This window comes from Larimichthys crocea, chromosome XVII (genome assembly GCF_000972845.2).
Source record: "Larimichthys crocea isolate SSNF chromosome XVII, L_crocea_2.0, whole genome shotgun sequence".
In the NCBI taxonomy this organism is placed as follows: Eukaryota; Metazoa; Chordata; class Actinopteri; family Sciaenidae; genus Larimichthys; species Larimichthys crocea.
Genome location: NC_040027.1, coordinates 9778954 through 9796428, shown reverse-complemented (window position 1 = coordinate 9796428; position 17475 = coordinate 9778954). Strand labels below are relative to the sequence as shown.

The 17475-nt window shown below is 44.3% G+C and overlaps 2 protein-coding genes across 3 annotated transcripts in view; both read left to right on the top strand.

The window, feature by feature from the left end:
- Nucleotides 1-7404, top strand: part of LOC104927718 (1-phosphatidylinositol 4,5-bisphosphate phosphodiesterase gamma-1) — a 28958-nt gene extending 21554 nt beyond the window's left edge. Inside the window, exons 17-32 of the mRNA XM_019277496.2 lie at nt 69-269; nt 350-469; nt 550-733; nt 1415-1492; nt 1623-1726; nt 1798-1894; nt 1972-2038; nt 2200-2366; nt 2448-2544; nt 2622-2846; nt 3077-3222; nt 3321-3435; nt 3543-3704; nt 3794-3882; nt 4458-4642; nt 4808-7404. Coding sequence (XP_019133041.1) covers nt 69-269; nt 350-469; nt 550-733; nt 1415-1492; nt 1623-1726; nt 1798-1894; nt 1972-2038; nt 2200-2366; nt 2448-2544; nt 2622-2846; nt 3077-3222; nt 3321-3435; nt 3543-3704; nt 3794-3882; nt 4458-4642; nt 4808-4868 — 2098 coding nt within the window. The 3' untranslated portion in view covers nt 4869-7404. The remainder of the gene's footprint in view (nt 1-68; nt 270-349; nt 470-549; nt 734-1414; nt 1493-1622; nt 1727-1797; nt 1895-1971; nt 2039-2199; nt 2367-2447; nt 2545-2621; nt 2847-3076; nt 3223-3320; nt 3436-3542; nt 3705-3793; nt 3883-4457; nt 4643-4807) is intronic.
- Nucleotides 7405-8394: 990 nt separating this feature from the next.
- The window catches only part of bcar3 (BCAR3 adaptor protein, NSP family member), a 60958-nt gene continuing 51877 nt past the window's right edge, over nt 8395-17475 (top strand). Inside the window, exons 1-2 of one of the 2 annotated variants that reach the window (XM_027289856.1) lie at nt 8395-8631; nt 15936-16068. In XM_027289856.1, the coding sequence (XP_027145657.1) occupies nt 15979-16068 (90 nt within the window). In that variant the 5' untranslated portion in view covers nt 8395-8631; nt 15936-15978. The remainder of the gene's footprint in view (nt 8632-15935; nt 16069-17475) is intronic. The other variant, XM_027289855.1, reaches the window with a different exon arrangement.

The following is a 17475-nucleotide window of genomic DNA, read 5'->3' as shown; positions in this document are numbered from 1 at the left end:
TCAAAGTGATCTCACCTTCGTCTCTGTGGTCTATTGTTGACCCCTCGTTCCTCCTCCTGCTCCTGCAGGCGCTCAGGTCGAGTCCAGCACTGCAGGATCCATTCACGTCAGGAATCCGGCTCCACCCGTTTCTACCTGACTGACAACCTGGTGTTCGACAGCCTCTACCGCCTCATCTGCCACTACAGAGACACTCCTCTGCGCTGCAACGAGTTCGAGATGAGGCTGGGCAGCCCCGTACCTCAGCCCAACGCACACGAGAGCAGAGAGTGAGTGATCGGAGGTCAGCGGCAGAAAGGTAAAGAAGAAATGAGTGATGTGAGATATAAAACAGACGTCTGCTTTCCAGGTGGTACCACTCCAGCCTGTCCCGTGTTCAGGCTGAACACATGCTGATGCGTGTTCCCAGAGACGGAGCGTTCTTGGTGCGGAAACGCAGCGAACACAACTCCTACGCCATCTCCTTCAGGTAGAAACCTCAACAATCATGACCACAACCTTAGCTCTGCTCAACGTGAGTTTTAAAACACTATCTCCATCCGTGTGTAGGGCGGAGGGGAAGATCAAACACTGTCGCATCCAGCAGGAAGGCCGTCTCTTCATGTTGGGCAGCTCTGCAGAGTTCGAGAGTCTCGTCGACCTCGTCAGCTATTACGAGAAACATCCTCTGTACCGCAAGATGAGGCTCCGCTACCCCATCAACGAGGACACTCTGGACCGGATGGGCACCACGGTTAGTCAGAGACACCTGACGAAGTTTTCTATCACTGCTGTCACAATTAAATTAGATTTGTAAAATCATGTGCAAATTGTGAATTTGAACATTTTTGAGAAAAGTTTGGACAGAGGCAGCAAAGCTGGTGGAACGTCTCACAGTGAATGAGGTTTAAATGTCAACAGGTTAGTAACATGAAGATCATCCAGTCTCTGTGAAAGCTAAAACTGCAGGAAAACATCGTCTGCAGATCATAATATCATTAAAAAAATAATCTCTGCTCACAACGGGCAAGGTGAAACGCCAACATTGGATGGTCATGATCTTCTGGCCCTCAGGGTTAAGGTTAGGTGTAAGTGGACGCAATGCTTATAATAAGTTTTGCGAAGGGCACCCGCACATGGGAAAAATATATAAAAGGTTTAAAATCAGGTTTAAAAAAAGGTAAGAAGGAAGGTAAAAGATAAAATAAAACAAAAATAGAAGGTAAAGAAAGTAAGACAATAAAAAAATATAAAAAAAGTAGCCCTCAGTGTTAAAGTTATGGTTGAGGAACTGAGGAACACAGACAAAAACTGTCTTTATTGCTGAAACTCGACCATGCAAAGAGGAAACAGATCCAGAAACGTATTTTTGGATGTGGGGTTGCATGCTCTTGTGTCACAGTGGTGAACATTATTTGTTTGGTTTATTTCTCAGGAGCTCGACTACGGGGCGCTGTACGAGGTCCGCACTCCTCATTTCTACGTGGAGGCCAATAAGATGCCCACAGCACGGGTAAGTGAGACTGGATAACACTAAATCATACAGACTGGACCTCCATCCATCCATTTTCCATAGCTCCTAGTGGTCGTATATAAACACACACTGTGCACACACGCTCACACTCAGTGCTGTTGTGTTTCAGTGTACGGTCAAAGCTCTGTACGACTACCGGGCTCAGAGAGAAGACGAGCTCTGCTTCCCCAAACAGGCGCTCATCCTCAACGTGGACAAACAGGAGGGCGGCTGGTGAGTCGATCTGTGCGATCTCTTTTCACGTCAGCCGCAGCCCGTCGTGACGCTTGTGTGTCGTGTTTTAGGTGGCGAGGCGACTACGGAGGAAAGAAACAGCTGTGGTTTCCTGCCAACTACGTGGAGGAGGTTCCCAGCTCTCCCACCAGAGAGATCGATGAAGTGGTGAGTTAAGCTCGCTCCGATGATCAGCTCACGTTTCCAATCGTAAACTTGATGTTTTTATTGTTCCGTCATCTCAGTCCACAGAGAACAGTCCTCTGGGAACGTTCCTCAAGGGCTTCATTGATGTTCCCACCTGTCATGTAGGTGAGTCCCATCGACAAACGGAGGTGATAACTTGGATCTCAAACTGTCAGAAAAGAAACTGCCTTCTCACACAGAGCTCTCTCTCTCCCTGTGCCGTTTCACCCTCCATCCATCCATCTATCCATCCATCCATCCATCCATCCATCTATCGACCTGTCCAGTGGTGCACAAGGATGGGAAGAATTCGCGGCCCTACGTCTGCACCATCCACTCCCAGCAGCTGTCATCTCACCCGGTCCAGACTCTGGACGTGGCAGCCGACAGTCTGGAGGACCTGACCTGCTGGGTCAACAAGATCAGAGAGGCCACGCAGAACGCTGACGCACGGGTCAGTACAACATGCATGTGTAGGATTGTGTTTATCGTTGTCCGACTTAACCGCGAGGCTGACGTATCTCCATGGTAACAGATGCAGGAGGAGAAGCAAATGGAGAGGAGGAAGAAGATCGCGGTGGAGTTGTCCGAGCTCGTGGTCTACTGCAGACCTGTCCCCTTCAACGAGGACAGTAAGGATCAAACTCGTGTCTCACTTTTCTTTTTCTTAACAGTTCCTGTGTGTAATTTATTGATTCGCTGCTTCCAGAGATCGGCACGGAGAGAGCGTGTTACCGCGACATGTCCTCCTTCCCGGAGACGAAGGCAGAGAAGTTTGCGACTCGCGGCCGAGGGAAACGCTTCCTGCAGTACAACCGGCGTCAGCTTTCCAGAGTTTACCCCCGAGGACAGAGGCTGGACTCGTCCAACTACGACCCGCTGCCCATGTGGCTCTGTGGATCTCAGCTGGTCGCGCTCAATTTCCAGACGCCGGGTCAGTACACTCAGTGATCACGTACCAACGTTTGAAACTGAAGATTCATGTCTCTGTAACTTTAAAATGCACTTCTAGGGTTTGATGCTTAGCAAGTTACCAACCATAATCCTCCTCCAGTTTCAAATACATCCAATAAAGTGGCCACCAGGGGGAGATAAACATCATGAGTTTTGGTCTTAGTGATGAAAACGTGTGTATCGAATAAATATGAAAGTGTGTGTGTGTAGATAAACCCATGCAGCTGAACCAGGCCTTGTTCATGCTCGGCGGTGGCAGCGGCTACGTCCCCCAGCCCGACATCATGAGGGACGACGCCTTTGACCCCTTCGACAAGGACACCTTACACGTGGAGCCGATCACCATCCAGTTACAGGTCAGCGCAGCTCGATCACAGAGAGATCAGACTAAAAACTAGTAGTTTAGACAGTCTTGTCACATCTTCAGCCTTTCTTCCTCTCTCGCCTGTCTCAGGTGCTGGGAGCCCGTCATCTGCCTAAAAACGGCCGCAGCATCGTCTGTCCCTTCGTGGAGGTGGAGATCTGTGGAGCGGATTACGACAGCTGCAAGTGCAAGACGGACGTCGTAGGTAAGACGCGACGGTCTGAGGCGCTTTTTATTCACGTTCATGCTGTGACCTGAGCGGGGAGTTTGAACGCTCACTGTCTGTGTCTCTTCCTCCTGACCCCCCCTCAGCTGATAACGGGTTGAATCCCGTGTGGGTGCAGAAGCAGTTTGTGTTCGACATCCACAATCCCACCTTCTCTTTTCTGCGCTTCACCGTCTACGAGGAGGACATGTTCAGTGATCCTAACTTCCTGGCACAGGCGACCTACCCCGTCCGTCCACTACGAACAGGTGAAAGCAGCAGCAGTGGCTTTGGAACCCTGAATATTCGTCTGTACTCTTTGTGTTTATTGAGTTATTGTGTCCTGTGTGTATTTCAGGCTACAGGAGCGTCCCTCTGAAAAACAGCTACAGCGAAGAGCTGGAGTTGGCTTCACTTCTGGTTCATATAGAGATCGTCAATGCCAAGGTACACAGACCCGGTATCACTCTTCTTTCTCTGGTTTGAGGCTGGAAATTTTTATAAATTTGAGAACGAGTTAATTCCCCAAGTGAAGGAGCTGAAGTGTCTCGATGTTATACCGGACCGTTGCGGTGAAGAGTTGAGCTGAACTGGAAACTTTCGGTTTACCAGTCGATCTATATTCCAACCCTCATCCTGAGCTTTGAAATGATGGATACAAGCGGCTGGAATGAGTTTCTTATGTAGGGTGGTCGAGTTCAGACATCCAGAGGGAGCTCCTTGAGGTGGTTCAGGCTATTTGATCAGGATGTCTTCCATACCATGAGGTTTTCCCGGCATGTCCAACAAGTAGGAAACCCTGTGATAGATCCAGAACGCTTGTGAGAGAGTTTATATCTCATCTGGTTTGGGAACGCCTCGGGATCCTCCCAGAAGGAGCTGGAAAACAAGCTTCAGAAAATAGATGGACGTATATAGTTTTTGTAAAAGAAACAATACTAATTCTGTCAGAGTTAATAAATGATAATAGTGCTCAGCTTCTAAACACCTTACTGTTCTCCATTCCTTTCCTGTGGCTGCAGGAGGAAGACGATGAGAACCTGTACATGTCCATCCAGCGGCTGCGGGATCGAACCAGCGAGCTGTCAACCCAGGTCTCTCTCCTGGAGAGGTCGGGCTCAGGGGATCTCAGCTACCAGCAGAGTCTGGAGGAGCTCAGAGCGGCTCAGGACCAGCTGAGCGAGCTGGTGGAGGCTCGAAACCGCAGGTGACGGATCATGTAGCACACGCCAAGGACAAATAACTAACGTGTTGTGGGTTTATGCTTGACTTCAACACTTGACATGTCATCCTGAAATAAGCAAAGCGATATATGAGGCTGGATGAAAGAAGCCTTCACATGCAAAATAATAATTTCTTTCTGTTTTTCCAGGCTGGTGGAGAAGAAGAGGAGGGAGAAGCTGAGGCAGCAGGTGGCAGCAAAGCGCAGCTAATCCTCTGGTCCACCGGAGAGCGCTGAAGTCCAACGCGAGCTGTGCCCGACGCCGTGCAGCGACAGCCTGAGAGGACGACGGGCGGCGACATGCAATCCATTTCTAACTGGAAACAAACACACACAAAAAACCAAACACGTTCCTTCACAATAAAATGTGAGATTGAATTGCACACTGTTGTAACTAACAGCAGAGGAAAACGTGACCGACAGAAGCATCTCATGGACTTAAAGAAGACCTCACAGAACTAAGCTATAAAAACAATCAACGACTGAAGGCTGAGACACAGTGAGAGCGAGTCAGGGATGACAGGAGAGGTGAAACGTCAGGATGAATCAACAGAAAATTAGTCTGCAACAGTTTTGATAAGTAATTAATCGTTTAAAGGTCCGGTCTGTAGAATTTAGTAGTGAAGTTCCATCTTCCATCCCACTGAATACCCCTCGCTTCATGTTCTCGCTTCAAGCATGAAGGAGGAACTACAGTGGCTGTGAAACCCCTGAAAGATTCTCAAACCCTGGGCCGACTGCAGCAGGACTGAGCCTTTGTACATAGGGCGGCTGCTAAACGACACTATGTTGAGTCCAGTGATTGGTTTGTCCATTCTGGGCTACTGTAGAAACACAGTGGCGGACTCTGGACGAGGACCAGCTCCTCCTCTGTAGGCTTATTTCTTATTTTCCGGTTATTATACCCAAATGAAAACATAAATATGAATATGATATTACATTTTTGTCAATACATCCCCATACACACGTTACACACCGGACCTTTAAGTCATTTTACAAGTAAATATGAGGTATTTTTCTTTGCATTATGTGACCATCAATAGTTGTTTTTTGGCTTTTGTTGGTCCAAAAAATAATAGGTCACTGAAGATGCTACCTTGAGGTTTAGATAAGAATAAGAGGAATTTTTCACAATTTTCTGACATTTTATGGACCAAAAATCGAGTTAGTTTCGTTAGTTTCAGTTCTAATCATGGTAAGTCGAGTTTTAGACTCTAAATCTAGTTAATATTAGCTAATTATCATAAATGTGCATTTTCAGCACGTTGTCATTTCTTTATAACAAAAGATGATTCCTGTCCAGAGGAAGGCTTCAAAGAAAAACATCTCTTTGGGCCTGGCTGCTTCTTGACACGTTTCGATAGAGAGCAGTGCCACAAAACTGAAAACTGAAAAAGTCTGCAGGTCATCAGGTTCATTCTCACTGTGTTTTGGTCTTCAGCTAAGAAAAGAAAAAAAAACAGGATTCAAGGGAGAAGAAAACTCAGGTTACACAGACGGATGGAAATAAAAAAGAAATCACTCATATCTGGATGGAAAAAGGGAGCAGTGGGCACACGTAGCAAAAAGTAAATATCATGTATGTGCCTTTGAGTTTGAGAATTACTCCGTGTTTAACGGCGGGAAAGAAAACCGACTGACTTCTCTACAACTGGAATAGTGTGGCCCTTTAAGGGAAAACTACTAACAAACTGGAGGAGGAATTTACTCGCTCGGTTCGGACCAATACTCATGAAATGGGTTTAAAAGGGAAGACTGAAGTCTCCTAATCAAGACCAAGTCTTTTTTTTTGTTTGTTTTTCTTCTCTGCCCCCAGGTGGAGGGGAGGCTCCCTGTTCTACCTGGGAGAGCACAAACCGGACAAACAAATCCTCACCAATCCACACTGAGAAGGTCTTTTAACACTTCTTCAAAAAAGAAAAAGGGCTCTAAATATCTATACTACCTTCAGATGAGGCAGGAGAGGAGGAGGAGGAGAGAGGAAGACCATGATCCTCGCAGTGCCCGCTGGATGTCACCTGCACAGGTGGGCTCAGGTGTGTTCGTCACAGATTCTGACACACGACAGACAAACAAACAAACAAACAAACAAACAAACAAACAAACAAACAAGGGCTATCACAGAAAAACTCAGCAAAGCAAAGCACTCTCTTTTCCTGCCGGTTCAGATTTATCGCCTCACATCTTGAACCACACGACCAGGATCAGTCGCCGCCATCTGGCTCTAATCAAACAGATGTGGCTCAACTGGTCCCGGATCTGCCAAAAAAGCTTCAATTCGACCCCATTGCATGGCTTCATGTTTAATAACGCCCCACCCACCCTTCCCTGCCCCACCTCCTGTAGCCACTTCACCTTCCCATCATCCTCCTGTCTAATTTCTCATTGTGTATATAACTTCTTTTATTTATCAAGCAGGTGTAGATCCTGTTTTAATAGATGAAGCAACATACTAGAAGAATGATAATGGACTTCAGATTGAAGAGACTGTAACTTTATGTAGAAATGAATATTGTGTACCCGGAGCTCCCTTTAAATGTCCCTGTAGACACAAACCTCTCGCTCTCTTTTCTCGCTCTGCTACAGTTGCACTGGGTAGGGACTTCTATGCAAAGGTCGTCTTCTTGGCCTATAGACATTGTGTATTAAGTTGTGTTTTCTCTCCATATCTATGCTAACTGTCCAGTATTATTACTCTGCATTAAAACTCCTGTGCAAGTTTCCATTTAATAAAGCTCTTTCATGTACTGCTGCGTGCCAAGCTGTTTATTTGCAACCCAGACTGCAATGCAATGATTTGCAAATCCTTTTGGACCTATACTTAACTGAATATAGTACAGGGACGACATATTTAATGTTCCTGCTATATGTCACAATAAAGTGAATGCAGAAGAATATTACACGAGAGGCTGTGCTTTACCGTCATTATTGGCACGGCTGCTGCAAAACTTTCTTCGTGTGATCTATTTTCTAAATTGTAACGTTATTATGCATAACATTGCAGGTGATTAAATAAACAAATTGTGTGTAAATATATAAGAATTAATATTTGGTCTTATGCTTGAAATGTATGTGCACATGGTTCAGCAGGGGCTTTTATTTTGTAGCTTTCTGTGAGGACGGAAGTGCTTTAGGTTGAAAGGAACTGACACAACCAAGACACTTTAGATAATTAAAATGTATTTATCTGTTTGTTTGTTTTTAATTTGGTAATTTATATTTATTTATTTATTTGTCTGAAAGGTCACACCGAGGTCAGAGGTCAAATGTCTCTGAGTAAGATGGAAACTTTCACCTGCTGTTTGATCATAAAATAGATATGAGGTCCAACTCAGGTAACGTTATGGTGTGTGATGTCATCTAATTAAAGTTACCACCAGTGAGCAATGGAGTAATTATTTATCTATATTTATTTAAAAGTCACCTAAATTTACATCTTTTATACTTAAATAATGAGATTTTTACTTTTATGTTTTTTTTTTTAGATTTTAGGTTTTTACAGAAATTAAAAAGCATGAAGTCGTCAACACGTCATAAATATTCAATTATTTTGAATTAAGAAGTCTGTATATGTACATGAATGTGATGTGGACGAAGTTTTATGTAGGTGCGTGAAGGCAGCATCTCTCTCTCTCTCTCTCTCTCTCTCTCTGTCTGTCTCTCTCTGTCTCTCTCTCTCTCTCTGTCTCTCTCTCTCGGTGCTGACAGGTACTTCAGTGTTGCGGCTCTTCTTTTGCAGATCTCAGCTGTCTGAGGTGTCGACAGCAGCCCGGCTTGACCTCATTGGCCCGGTATTAAAAACTTTGGTCCGTGATCAGTCAGCTGGTCACGGAGGACACAGATACCAGCGCACTGACTGACCGGGAGCTCCCTCAGTGCATCAGCTCTGCTGCTGGGATCAGACCCGCTCAGCAAAGTGCGCACACCGCATGCAGCAGTCCGCTGCAGCGCCTCCGCGTCGCAACTCTCGCAAGGTAAGACATTTGTCAGGGAAATAAATGCAACACTGCTGCAAAACACTGAAGATGTAGCTCACTGGTTAAAGACAGGTTTGTGTTACTGAGAGTTGCAACAAAACAGACATGAGGAGAGCGGAACACTAAAATGAACCAGTTGTGCATTGACTTTTTATGTTTTTGTGGAAGTTTTCCTTTAAAAAACTTAAAAATAGACACTCTGCTTGTTAATTATGAGTCAGCATGGGGTTGCATGAAACAGTTGCATGGTCCAGTGAATCCCCTAAAAAGATTATTTTGATTCCTGCAGTGGAACCTACAGGGGTACAGATAGTCTTCCCCTTTCCTGGGGGGACCCCGTGTGCCCTGTTGGACCTTTTTCTCCATAGCTCCTTCAGAAAAACACATGCTCTGAAGCTGTTTTGTAGGTCTACAGTAATAATGTGCAGAAGCCAGGCAGGCAGCTCCCCGGAGGAATGCCCTTACCTCAGAGCTGAGTCATGCAAATTATACCTCCCATCTCCCATCTCCTATCTTTGAGCTGTTATCGGCCAGACCACGATCATTTAACCTCGAATACAAGTCACGCTTAATAAAAAGTGAGTTATCTTTGAGCACAGATTCTTTACATCAGAGAAAATAAGCAAACCTAACTTAAAGTTGCCAAGAAAGATAGAACTGCAATGCAGGTACGTTGTTTCCTGAGAATATCTAAACCAGTTTGCAGGATGAAATAAATCTTTATGACATTGATTCATAAAAGTGTATACTGTACTGATCGGCGTCAGTCGTATGATTTAAGTATGAGACTTTATTCCTTCGAGGGGGGAAAAGAGCAGGAGATGAACTTTGACTGGAGAATGTATAAATTACACTGCCAGAGTATTTTCCGGTTTCCCTCTGGGCTTGTAGAAGAAATACACACTCTTATATTTAAATACCCAATAAAGCAGCAAAATTAGCCTCTGAGAGAATGTTTGAATCAGTTCGGGACCGGAGAGAGAGAGCGAGCGAGAGAATGCGACCTCCTGGAGGCAAACATCCAAACCCAATGAAAAGTGCTGATACCGTGGCGCAGTGTGATAATAGCTCCTCTGCCTGCAGCGCAGACACAGTGAAAGTCATCTAGCATTTCACACAAATAAGATGTTTGCTGCTGTGTGGCTACTTAGCTGCAAGCCCAGCCATGCTTGATATGCACCTGTGTGTGAGAGAGAGATAACTTGATGAAGTTGCCTCTGGCGGTGGTTCAGTCTCAGCTCAACACGTGTGCTGTGAAGCAGTCTTTATAAAATTCTAGTAAAGGAAAGGAGACAGAAAGGATGCAGAAACGAGGAGGAGGGTGCACTGTAGAGAACAACAGATAAGCAGCGTTGTGGGCTGTAAGGTGGTGAAAGGAGAAGCAGTCAGGAGAGGAGGAGACGATTAAAAACCAGAGAAGAAAACAGGGAAGGGGATTAGGAAAAATGTGCAGACAGAAGGAGACGAGTTTGGAGGATTAGAGGCAAAGTGGAGATGTTTTTTTTTTTTTACGTCCTAACATAATTGCCCCCTTGTTGTAAAAAACAGTAGTTATTCAGTCTAACCTGATCCCCACTGACACATGCCCCTCTGTCGGACTCCAGCTGCTCCTGTAGTTACTGTAACCTGCAGGTAAACACATCCAGACGTCTTCAGACACGTTCCCGAGGCGAGCGCGCGACCACAGGGAGAAAATGATATTCCACCGCCGTCAAATGTTTATACTCACGCCTCGGAAACAGTTCAGGAGAGGTCATGGATCTTGGTCATGGTCTGTGTGGTTCAGGTTTCATTTTTATTTCACTGAACACAGAACAACAACAACAACAACACTGGGTTTTGTTGGATTTCACATGATATTATACTTTTTTAAAATGTGGTACAGACACCAAAAGCAGCGCTTTCCTCCACAGAATAAACAACATGTTGTTTTTCTTAAATTTAGATTAAATGATGGTTTGACTTTGAGATCTTCATTTCTGCCTCTGTGATTACTGTGTAAGGAGTCAAAGAGGCTACATGTCTACAAAGAATTACAAACTGACTACAGCTGGGTAATTATTCACTGATATAAAGTATTTCATCAACGTTCTGTGGTGTTTATGTTGCTCGTATGTTGGTCAGTACTCAGGGGGACAGCCTTTACATGACATTACATTACGCTGCGGAAGTTCCAGTACTAACTAAGCATTGACTGAGTTAATCGGTTGCATGTTGATGTTTCCATAGAGGCAGCTGTCCCGTCTGCTTCTGTTTACTCTCATGCACTTTAAATAATTAAAATAATGAATGCAGTTAAATTGCAAATGAAATATTACAGGTTGTATGAACTTGTTAAGGTACAGGCACTGAGTCCTGGTACCCTCTTGATATTTAATCAAACATAATCAAGCTGTGTCCGTCGTTCCTGTCGTTAGCCTGCAGAGTTACAGATTTTCGATTATGCACACTGAAGTAACAAGTAATGCTGTAATGTAACCAGTTACTTTTTAATGGCAGTAATCTTGTGATGCAAATGCATAAATCGTAAAGCTGCGGCAGGTATGAATGATCGATATAAAGTGAATTTTATTGGCGCACTGACTGTGGTTGTATTTCAGCCGGGGTGAATTGGCTTCTGTTGTTAGGTGAGCATGTTTGTTTGTTACCTGCCGCGTGGATTATTAGCACAGTTGGCTGAGGCTGCAGCTCAGTTCAAAGTGTCTCATCTTGCCTCCATGGCGTCCTTCATGTGTAACAATCCAACACTGTGCTGCCTGGCTCAGTAACAGGAGCCGGCGGTGATGCTGATGTTATTTTTTGCAGCTTAATTCAGTTGGTAGGATTGTGTCAGTCTAATGTGATTGGTGAAATGGATGCCCTTGGACTATAAAAGGCAGCCAATTCAGGCATTAGAGGATGACTGAGTAAATGGAAAATTGCCCTCTAATGCTGCCGTGGCTGCTCCGGACTTTGATGTTTGCCATAGTTGCTTTGGTATTTGGTGAGGCAGCCAGGCCTGTTTGGATCATTCAGTAAGTGGGATGCTGGGATAGGTCAATTTATATTGTATAATTCAGTGGACACTGTGACAGCGCTCCAGAGATGTGTGGTCATGGGAAAAAGCTGAGGTCAAACCAACAGGGAGAGGAGAGGAGATGGAGCTCGGATTGGACTGGACAGGAAGAAGGACCTCGAGGGACGGAGTACGAGTCCAGTTTTTCTGGATAGGGAACTCGTTCACAGGTTCCCGCGGGAGTACTTTCCTTCAGCGCTCACTTCTTCTCTGCTCATCAGCGCTGACCTTTTCTTTACTCTCTTCCTGTCAGCACTATTGGGAATGTGTACAAGCATGTCCTTTCATTGTAAACAAAGGGGAAAAAATGCCAGCGCTGTAAAAAGGAGATCCACAGGATGAAACCTTTCTCTTTATCTAGTTTGTGGCACCCTTACTGAGTTGCCTCTGTCCTTTGAGGACAACCAGTGTTTGTTTCTAACCCAGAAAAAGAAATCTGACCTCCCCAAAGGACATGCAGCAAATGCTTACTTACTCCCTTATTTCCTAGCAAATAGTTTCTAACCTCCTTAAACTGCTTTTCCTCCCACCAAATTAAATGCCAGCGTTCATTTGTTTGTCTGGAACGGTTCTGTGATCTCTCAGGAGTTTGCAACCAGCCATGTGGATTCCTTTTAGACATTTTTTTTACAAGATAAACCGCTCGCAGTATCAGGCAAAAGCCTCAACACTTTAAAATGGCACACAGCTGTTCAATAGTCTGCACCGCTCACTTGTTACATGGATCATCTGGCTGAAAGATGCAGTAAAAAGGTCCTGATATCTGTGCAGACAGGGTGTGGCCAACGCAGGTTTCATCGTCTTGCTGCACAAGCTTCTCAATTAACCCCCAGTTGTTCAGACTGTAAGACTTTATCACAGGGAGGGCACTGATACTTGGAGCTTTTTCCGTCTGTAATATCCCTTTTTAAACGACTGAAAGTGAAACTAGGCTCCACAAAGAAGTCAGATGTGTGACTAAAATGTAAATTGCATGTAAACCTCACACATTTACTGGTTTGTAAAGTTTTACACCGAGAAGAAACAGCTACCGTCGACAGTCTGCATCGGCTTTAAGAGCATTGACTACTTTAACATTACATATGACATCAGTGCTCCATCAGAGTGACCTCCGGTTTTGTTTATGAAGATGATTTGAGTTGACGGTTGAAGCGGGACGCTATCTGCAGCATCAGCATAATGTATATCTCGCGTACGATAAGGAAAGAATCGATAACTCTGACGACTCTCCGTGCATCTTTTATAAGTGCGTGCATGTAAATGTGTGTGTGACGCAGTGTAAGCCATGAGTAATATTACTTTTACGATGAGGTGACACTCAAGAAACAGCTGCAGATATTACTTTTACGATGAGGTGACACTCAAGAAACAGCTGCAGACTCCCCCCTCCACACACACACACACAGAGTTAATGTGAGTCGGACAGATTTGAATTCTTGTCCTGAACCCTGTAAACGAGACGATGTGTGCTTCTGGGAAGTGAGTTACACCATATGGAGCAAACAGACATTACTGTCAGTGAGTTTAACGGTTTGAGAAACTCTACCAAGATCAACACTGATAAAGAATTACACCATGACAGGGGATGTTTCTACAACTCAGTCAACATCCGACAGTTACCGAGGTGTTTTGTTGAGTGACGCTGTGGCAGAGGTGATGAAACATCTGGAATAATGTGCCAGTTTCCAGGCTAGGGCTGCGTGTCTCCGACCGGTTGGAGCAGTGTGAGGAACAGGTTGGGGGTGGGGTTGTTGTGTGCTCTGGCTTGAAGAGCTTGTGGGTGTGGAGACCAATAACTTTGGAGCTATTCTGCAGATCATCGCCTTTTGAAAGATTTCTAATATCAGTAGATTTTCCATCAGCTTTCAGTGAAAAGGACTCGTGACGGCTGAGCCCAAGGAGAGATGGCGTAGAAATCATGACAGATCATTTGTTTAACCTGCTAACACTGACATCATGTAAGAGGGCGAGCACTGCGCCTGGTGCTTTAATATATGCTGTGTTGAAGATCACTGCAGGCGGGTGTGGAGGTCATTCATTCTGCAGAATGAATGACCTCCATTTCTCCATTAGGTTAAACTGGAAACGGTGTCGGGCACTGACAGGAGTCCATATACTGCACGAACGACTCCTCTCCTCTAATCTACATGATGACACACTCGGATTAGATTGATATGATGGAAGGAGGTGGGGGGGGGTCGGTGTGTGTGTGCATGGAGAGAGTGATCCTCTGTGGTGAGGTCCAACAACCTTTGGTGACATCATGCACATCTCTGTGACATCACTTAATGTGATTGGGTGGGGTAGGAGGGGGGTGGAGGCTCAGTCACCGCCTCTTTGCCTGACAAGGTTTGCGTTGTTCTGTCTTTACCAATGACATGTCACCACACACACACACACGGATACATGCACACACACACAAGATGTAATGACAGTACAACCCCCTACATGCATGTGTGCTCTGCCACTCACAACACAATACACAAAGGACGCAATGACACTGACAACACACACAAATACAGCAGAGAGAGTCATTGTCGTTTTCATCAATAGAAATTCAATTCCCATTGTTAACCAATATTTCAGATCGTTTCAATCCACGACGGCTGCAGATTATGAGACTGTAAGCATTTCAGAAGAAGATCAAAAATCTATAATGCAAATTGACTAAATCAAATCAGGTGTTAGCTGCTCTTCACTTCTTTTTTTACTGTCCTCTAGTTTTGTTTTCACTTGTTAGTGTATCAAACAGTTGGCTGCATCAGAGTTAAAAATAGATTTTATGTAAAGTAGGTCAGCAGTATGAAAATAAATATGATCCGTACTGGAGCCAATCTGAGCATATAATAAATCAAACTCTGATCCCTGCCTCAGTGTACTCTGCTGGGTTTTGTCCACCTCAGCCTGCGAGTGTTGTACAGTAGGTGCGGCTCTCCTTTATCACCGCTGGCCACCTCTGTGAACGTAAAGATGATTAAGGTTGGCAAAATGCACGTGGCTGTTTATCATGAGCAAACAGCAGGATACTCTCGTTTACAGCCAGTGCTAATGTTTCACCAATTAATTAACCTTAATTCCAAGAGTGGCTTGATGACAGGCCAAAATTAGGCTGAGCTCAGTAAATGTTTGCCAGGGAGGACCGTGCCACACCTCGTCCCTTCCAAGCGTATAGGAGAACCTGCAGTGTTTCGATTCGTAGTTTCTGGACCCTTAGATCTTGCACACTGGACCTTTAAGACTCTAACAGGCTTTTTGTAAAAGGAGCCAGCAGGTTTTCTGTATATTTAAGTTTTATCTTGACACGTAGCACTGTCATCTTTATTATTTTATCACTTTGTGTTTGTGTGTGTGTGTGTGTGTGTGTGTTGCTGTAGCGACAGCTCAGTACTTCTTGGCCAAAATGATTAGTGGTAATAATCAGTCGGGGTGTTGACATCAGCTCCTGTTCCCAGTATGCAGCTCCAGTCTCAGCTGAACATTCTGTGTAATGTTTCTCAACTCTATCTTGACTGGCAGCAGATACAGACTCAGAGTTTGATTTCTCAGTGGCGGTATCAGCCTCCTGTTGAGTCTGAGACATCACCACGCAGGGGTGTTCGCAGCACTGGAGTGTCTGCTGTGTTGCTGCTAATTTCCCACTAGGCTGATAAAGAACAAGACTTGGCTACGGGACAGCCTCGCTGTGGAAAAGTCTGTTGAGCACATGTCATGTACGGACGTGCATGAACACATACACACAGAAAACAAATAAGTGTTTTAGTAACAATCCTTTGACTCTCTACTGATGTTTTCTGCAGTCTGGGACTGCAGGAGAGAAGTGCAGCAACCCTGAAAAGTATCAAATCATATCTCACACAGACTAACTTGGATGTTTTCAGTGAAACCTCGCACATCTTCCCTATAACAGCAGATCCCAGGTCCTTCCCTACATTGATGTCGACATGTATCATTCATGTCCCGTTGCACTTTCCAGAAGTGAACTAATAGTAAACTGGCAGATTCCAGAGTTATTACTAGTGAAAGGTCACTGCGCAGAGAGGAGATGAGTGATGTTAGTTCGCGTGTCTCTCATTTTTAAATTAGATTACGCAGAGTAATCGCACGCAACATTGAATCTATCATTGAGATTAAAGAATAAAGGTTTGTGACATTGATTTAAATTTCTGTTTACTCGTTTGGATCGTCGGTTCCACCAGTTATCTAAATGAATTTGATCTTCTCTTCATTTTCTGTGTTTCATGTCCAGATCGACAGACAGCGTACATGCCGGCGTGTTTGTGTGCGTCACCATGAAGCACCAGTCGATCTCCAGATGGCTGAGCCAGCTCGGACTTCCGCAGTACTGCGTAGCGTTGGAGCAGGAGTACGACGGCGTGGAGGTAAAAACAGACATGTAGCTGAAAACACGCTCGCTTCTTGAGGCAGCAGTAGACTAAACGTACCAATTGTGCAAGGTTACTGTGAATGAGCAGAGTAAACAACAAACTCAGACATTTTGCAAAAGTACTTAATGCATTACAAACTGTTTAAAGGTGTTAACTGACTAGACTATTAATCATTTCCACAGTCATTTTGACTGTCAGCCTCTGCACTGCACGCTGAACGGAGTTCTGCTGAGTCTGGTTTAGTGGGAAATTCATTGAGGAGAGTTAAAAGCTCAGTTCTTTTCCACAAGATACAAGTAAGTGATATATTTTCTGGGAATTTTGTCTTTTTTCAACAAACTCTCCAAAAGTAAATGATAAATCGAATTGTTTGTTTTCCCCCGAATCACCGAGATAACGTTTGATTCATATGATCGTTTCCTCATCCGACACCTCTTTGGTTAAAGGTCCGGTGTGTAACATTAAACCTGTGTATTTATTAGTGTATAATCACCTGAAAATAAGAAGTGTTGTGTTTTTATCACCTTAGAATGAGACTTTTATATCTACATTAACCCAGAAGACACAAACATTGAGTTTCATCATTTTTTTTTCATCAGTTCATCCTTTTATGTTTGAAACAAAAGGGTGAGGTGAGTGGTGTTCAGTTGGCTGCAATATGCAACTTCACCACTAGATGCCATTAAATTCTACACAGCGGAACCATTTTAAATCTATAAAACTAAAACCTCTTGGTAAGAGGGAAAGACTGTTGTCGTGGTTACAAGACGCCAACATTTTAATTAAGACACTTAAAATACACCCAACCATCAACCCAGACCTCCTCCCACTGCTGCACTTAACGCGCTTGTAGTTAATTACTAATTATACCAAAGTACCGCAATTAATTCTAAGGCAACAAAAAGGTCTAGCCGAGCTGTTTGCTAGACACAAAGTTTTAATGTTGATGTTTCGGCCTCTCCCAGCACAATGAGATTTCTTTTGTGGTGCCCATATGAACAATTTTCATCTGAACTACTTTGTGCCGAATAAATGAGCTCATAAAACTGACACCATCTCTCCATTAAGGAGGGAAAATATCTGTTTGTTTTTTTGGTCATTTCGATGAACTAAGTGGGCATTTCAGTAAATATTTGATGAATCTGTGTTGTGCAAGAAGCTGTTTCTATTCTGGTAAAACCAACTGTTGTTGTTAAGAGTTCCCCACAGCAGCCTAATAAAGCAGCGCCCAATAAAACTTCATCACGGGTCTATTAGGCTGAATGGACAGCGATGCTGGGGGCCGTTAAAAAACGTTACACAGCCATTGGCTTGGAGATGAGATTGATTAGCCAATAAGACATGAATTATTCCATTACAGTACATCCTGCTAATGTTCACCCAGAATGCATTGGTGTAATT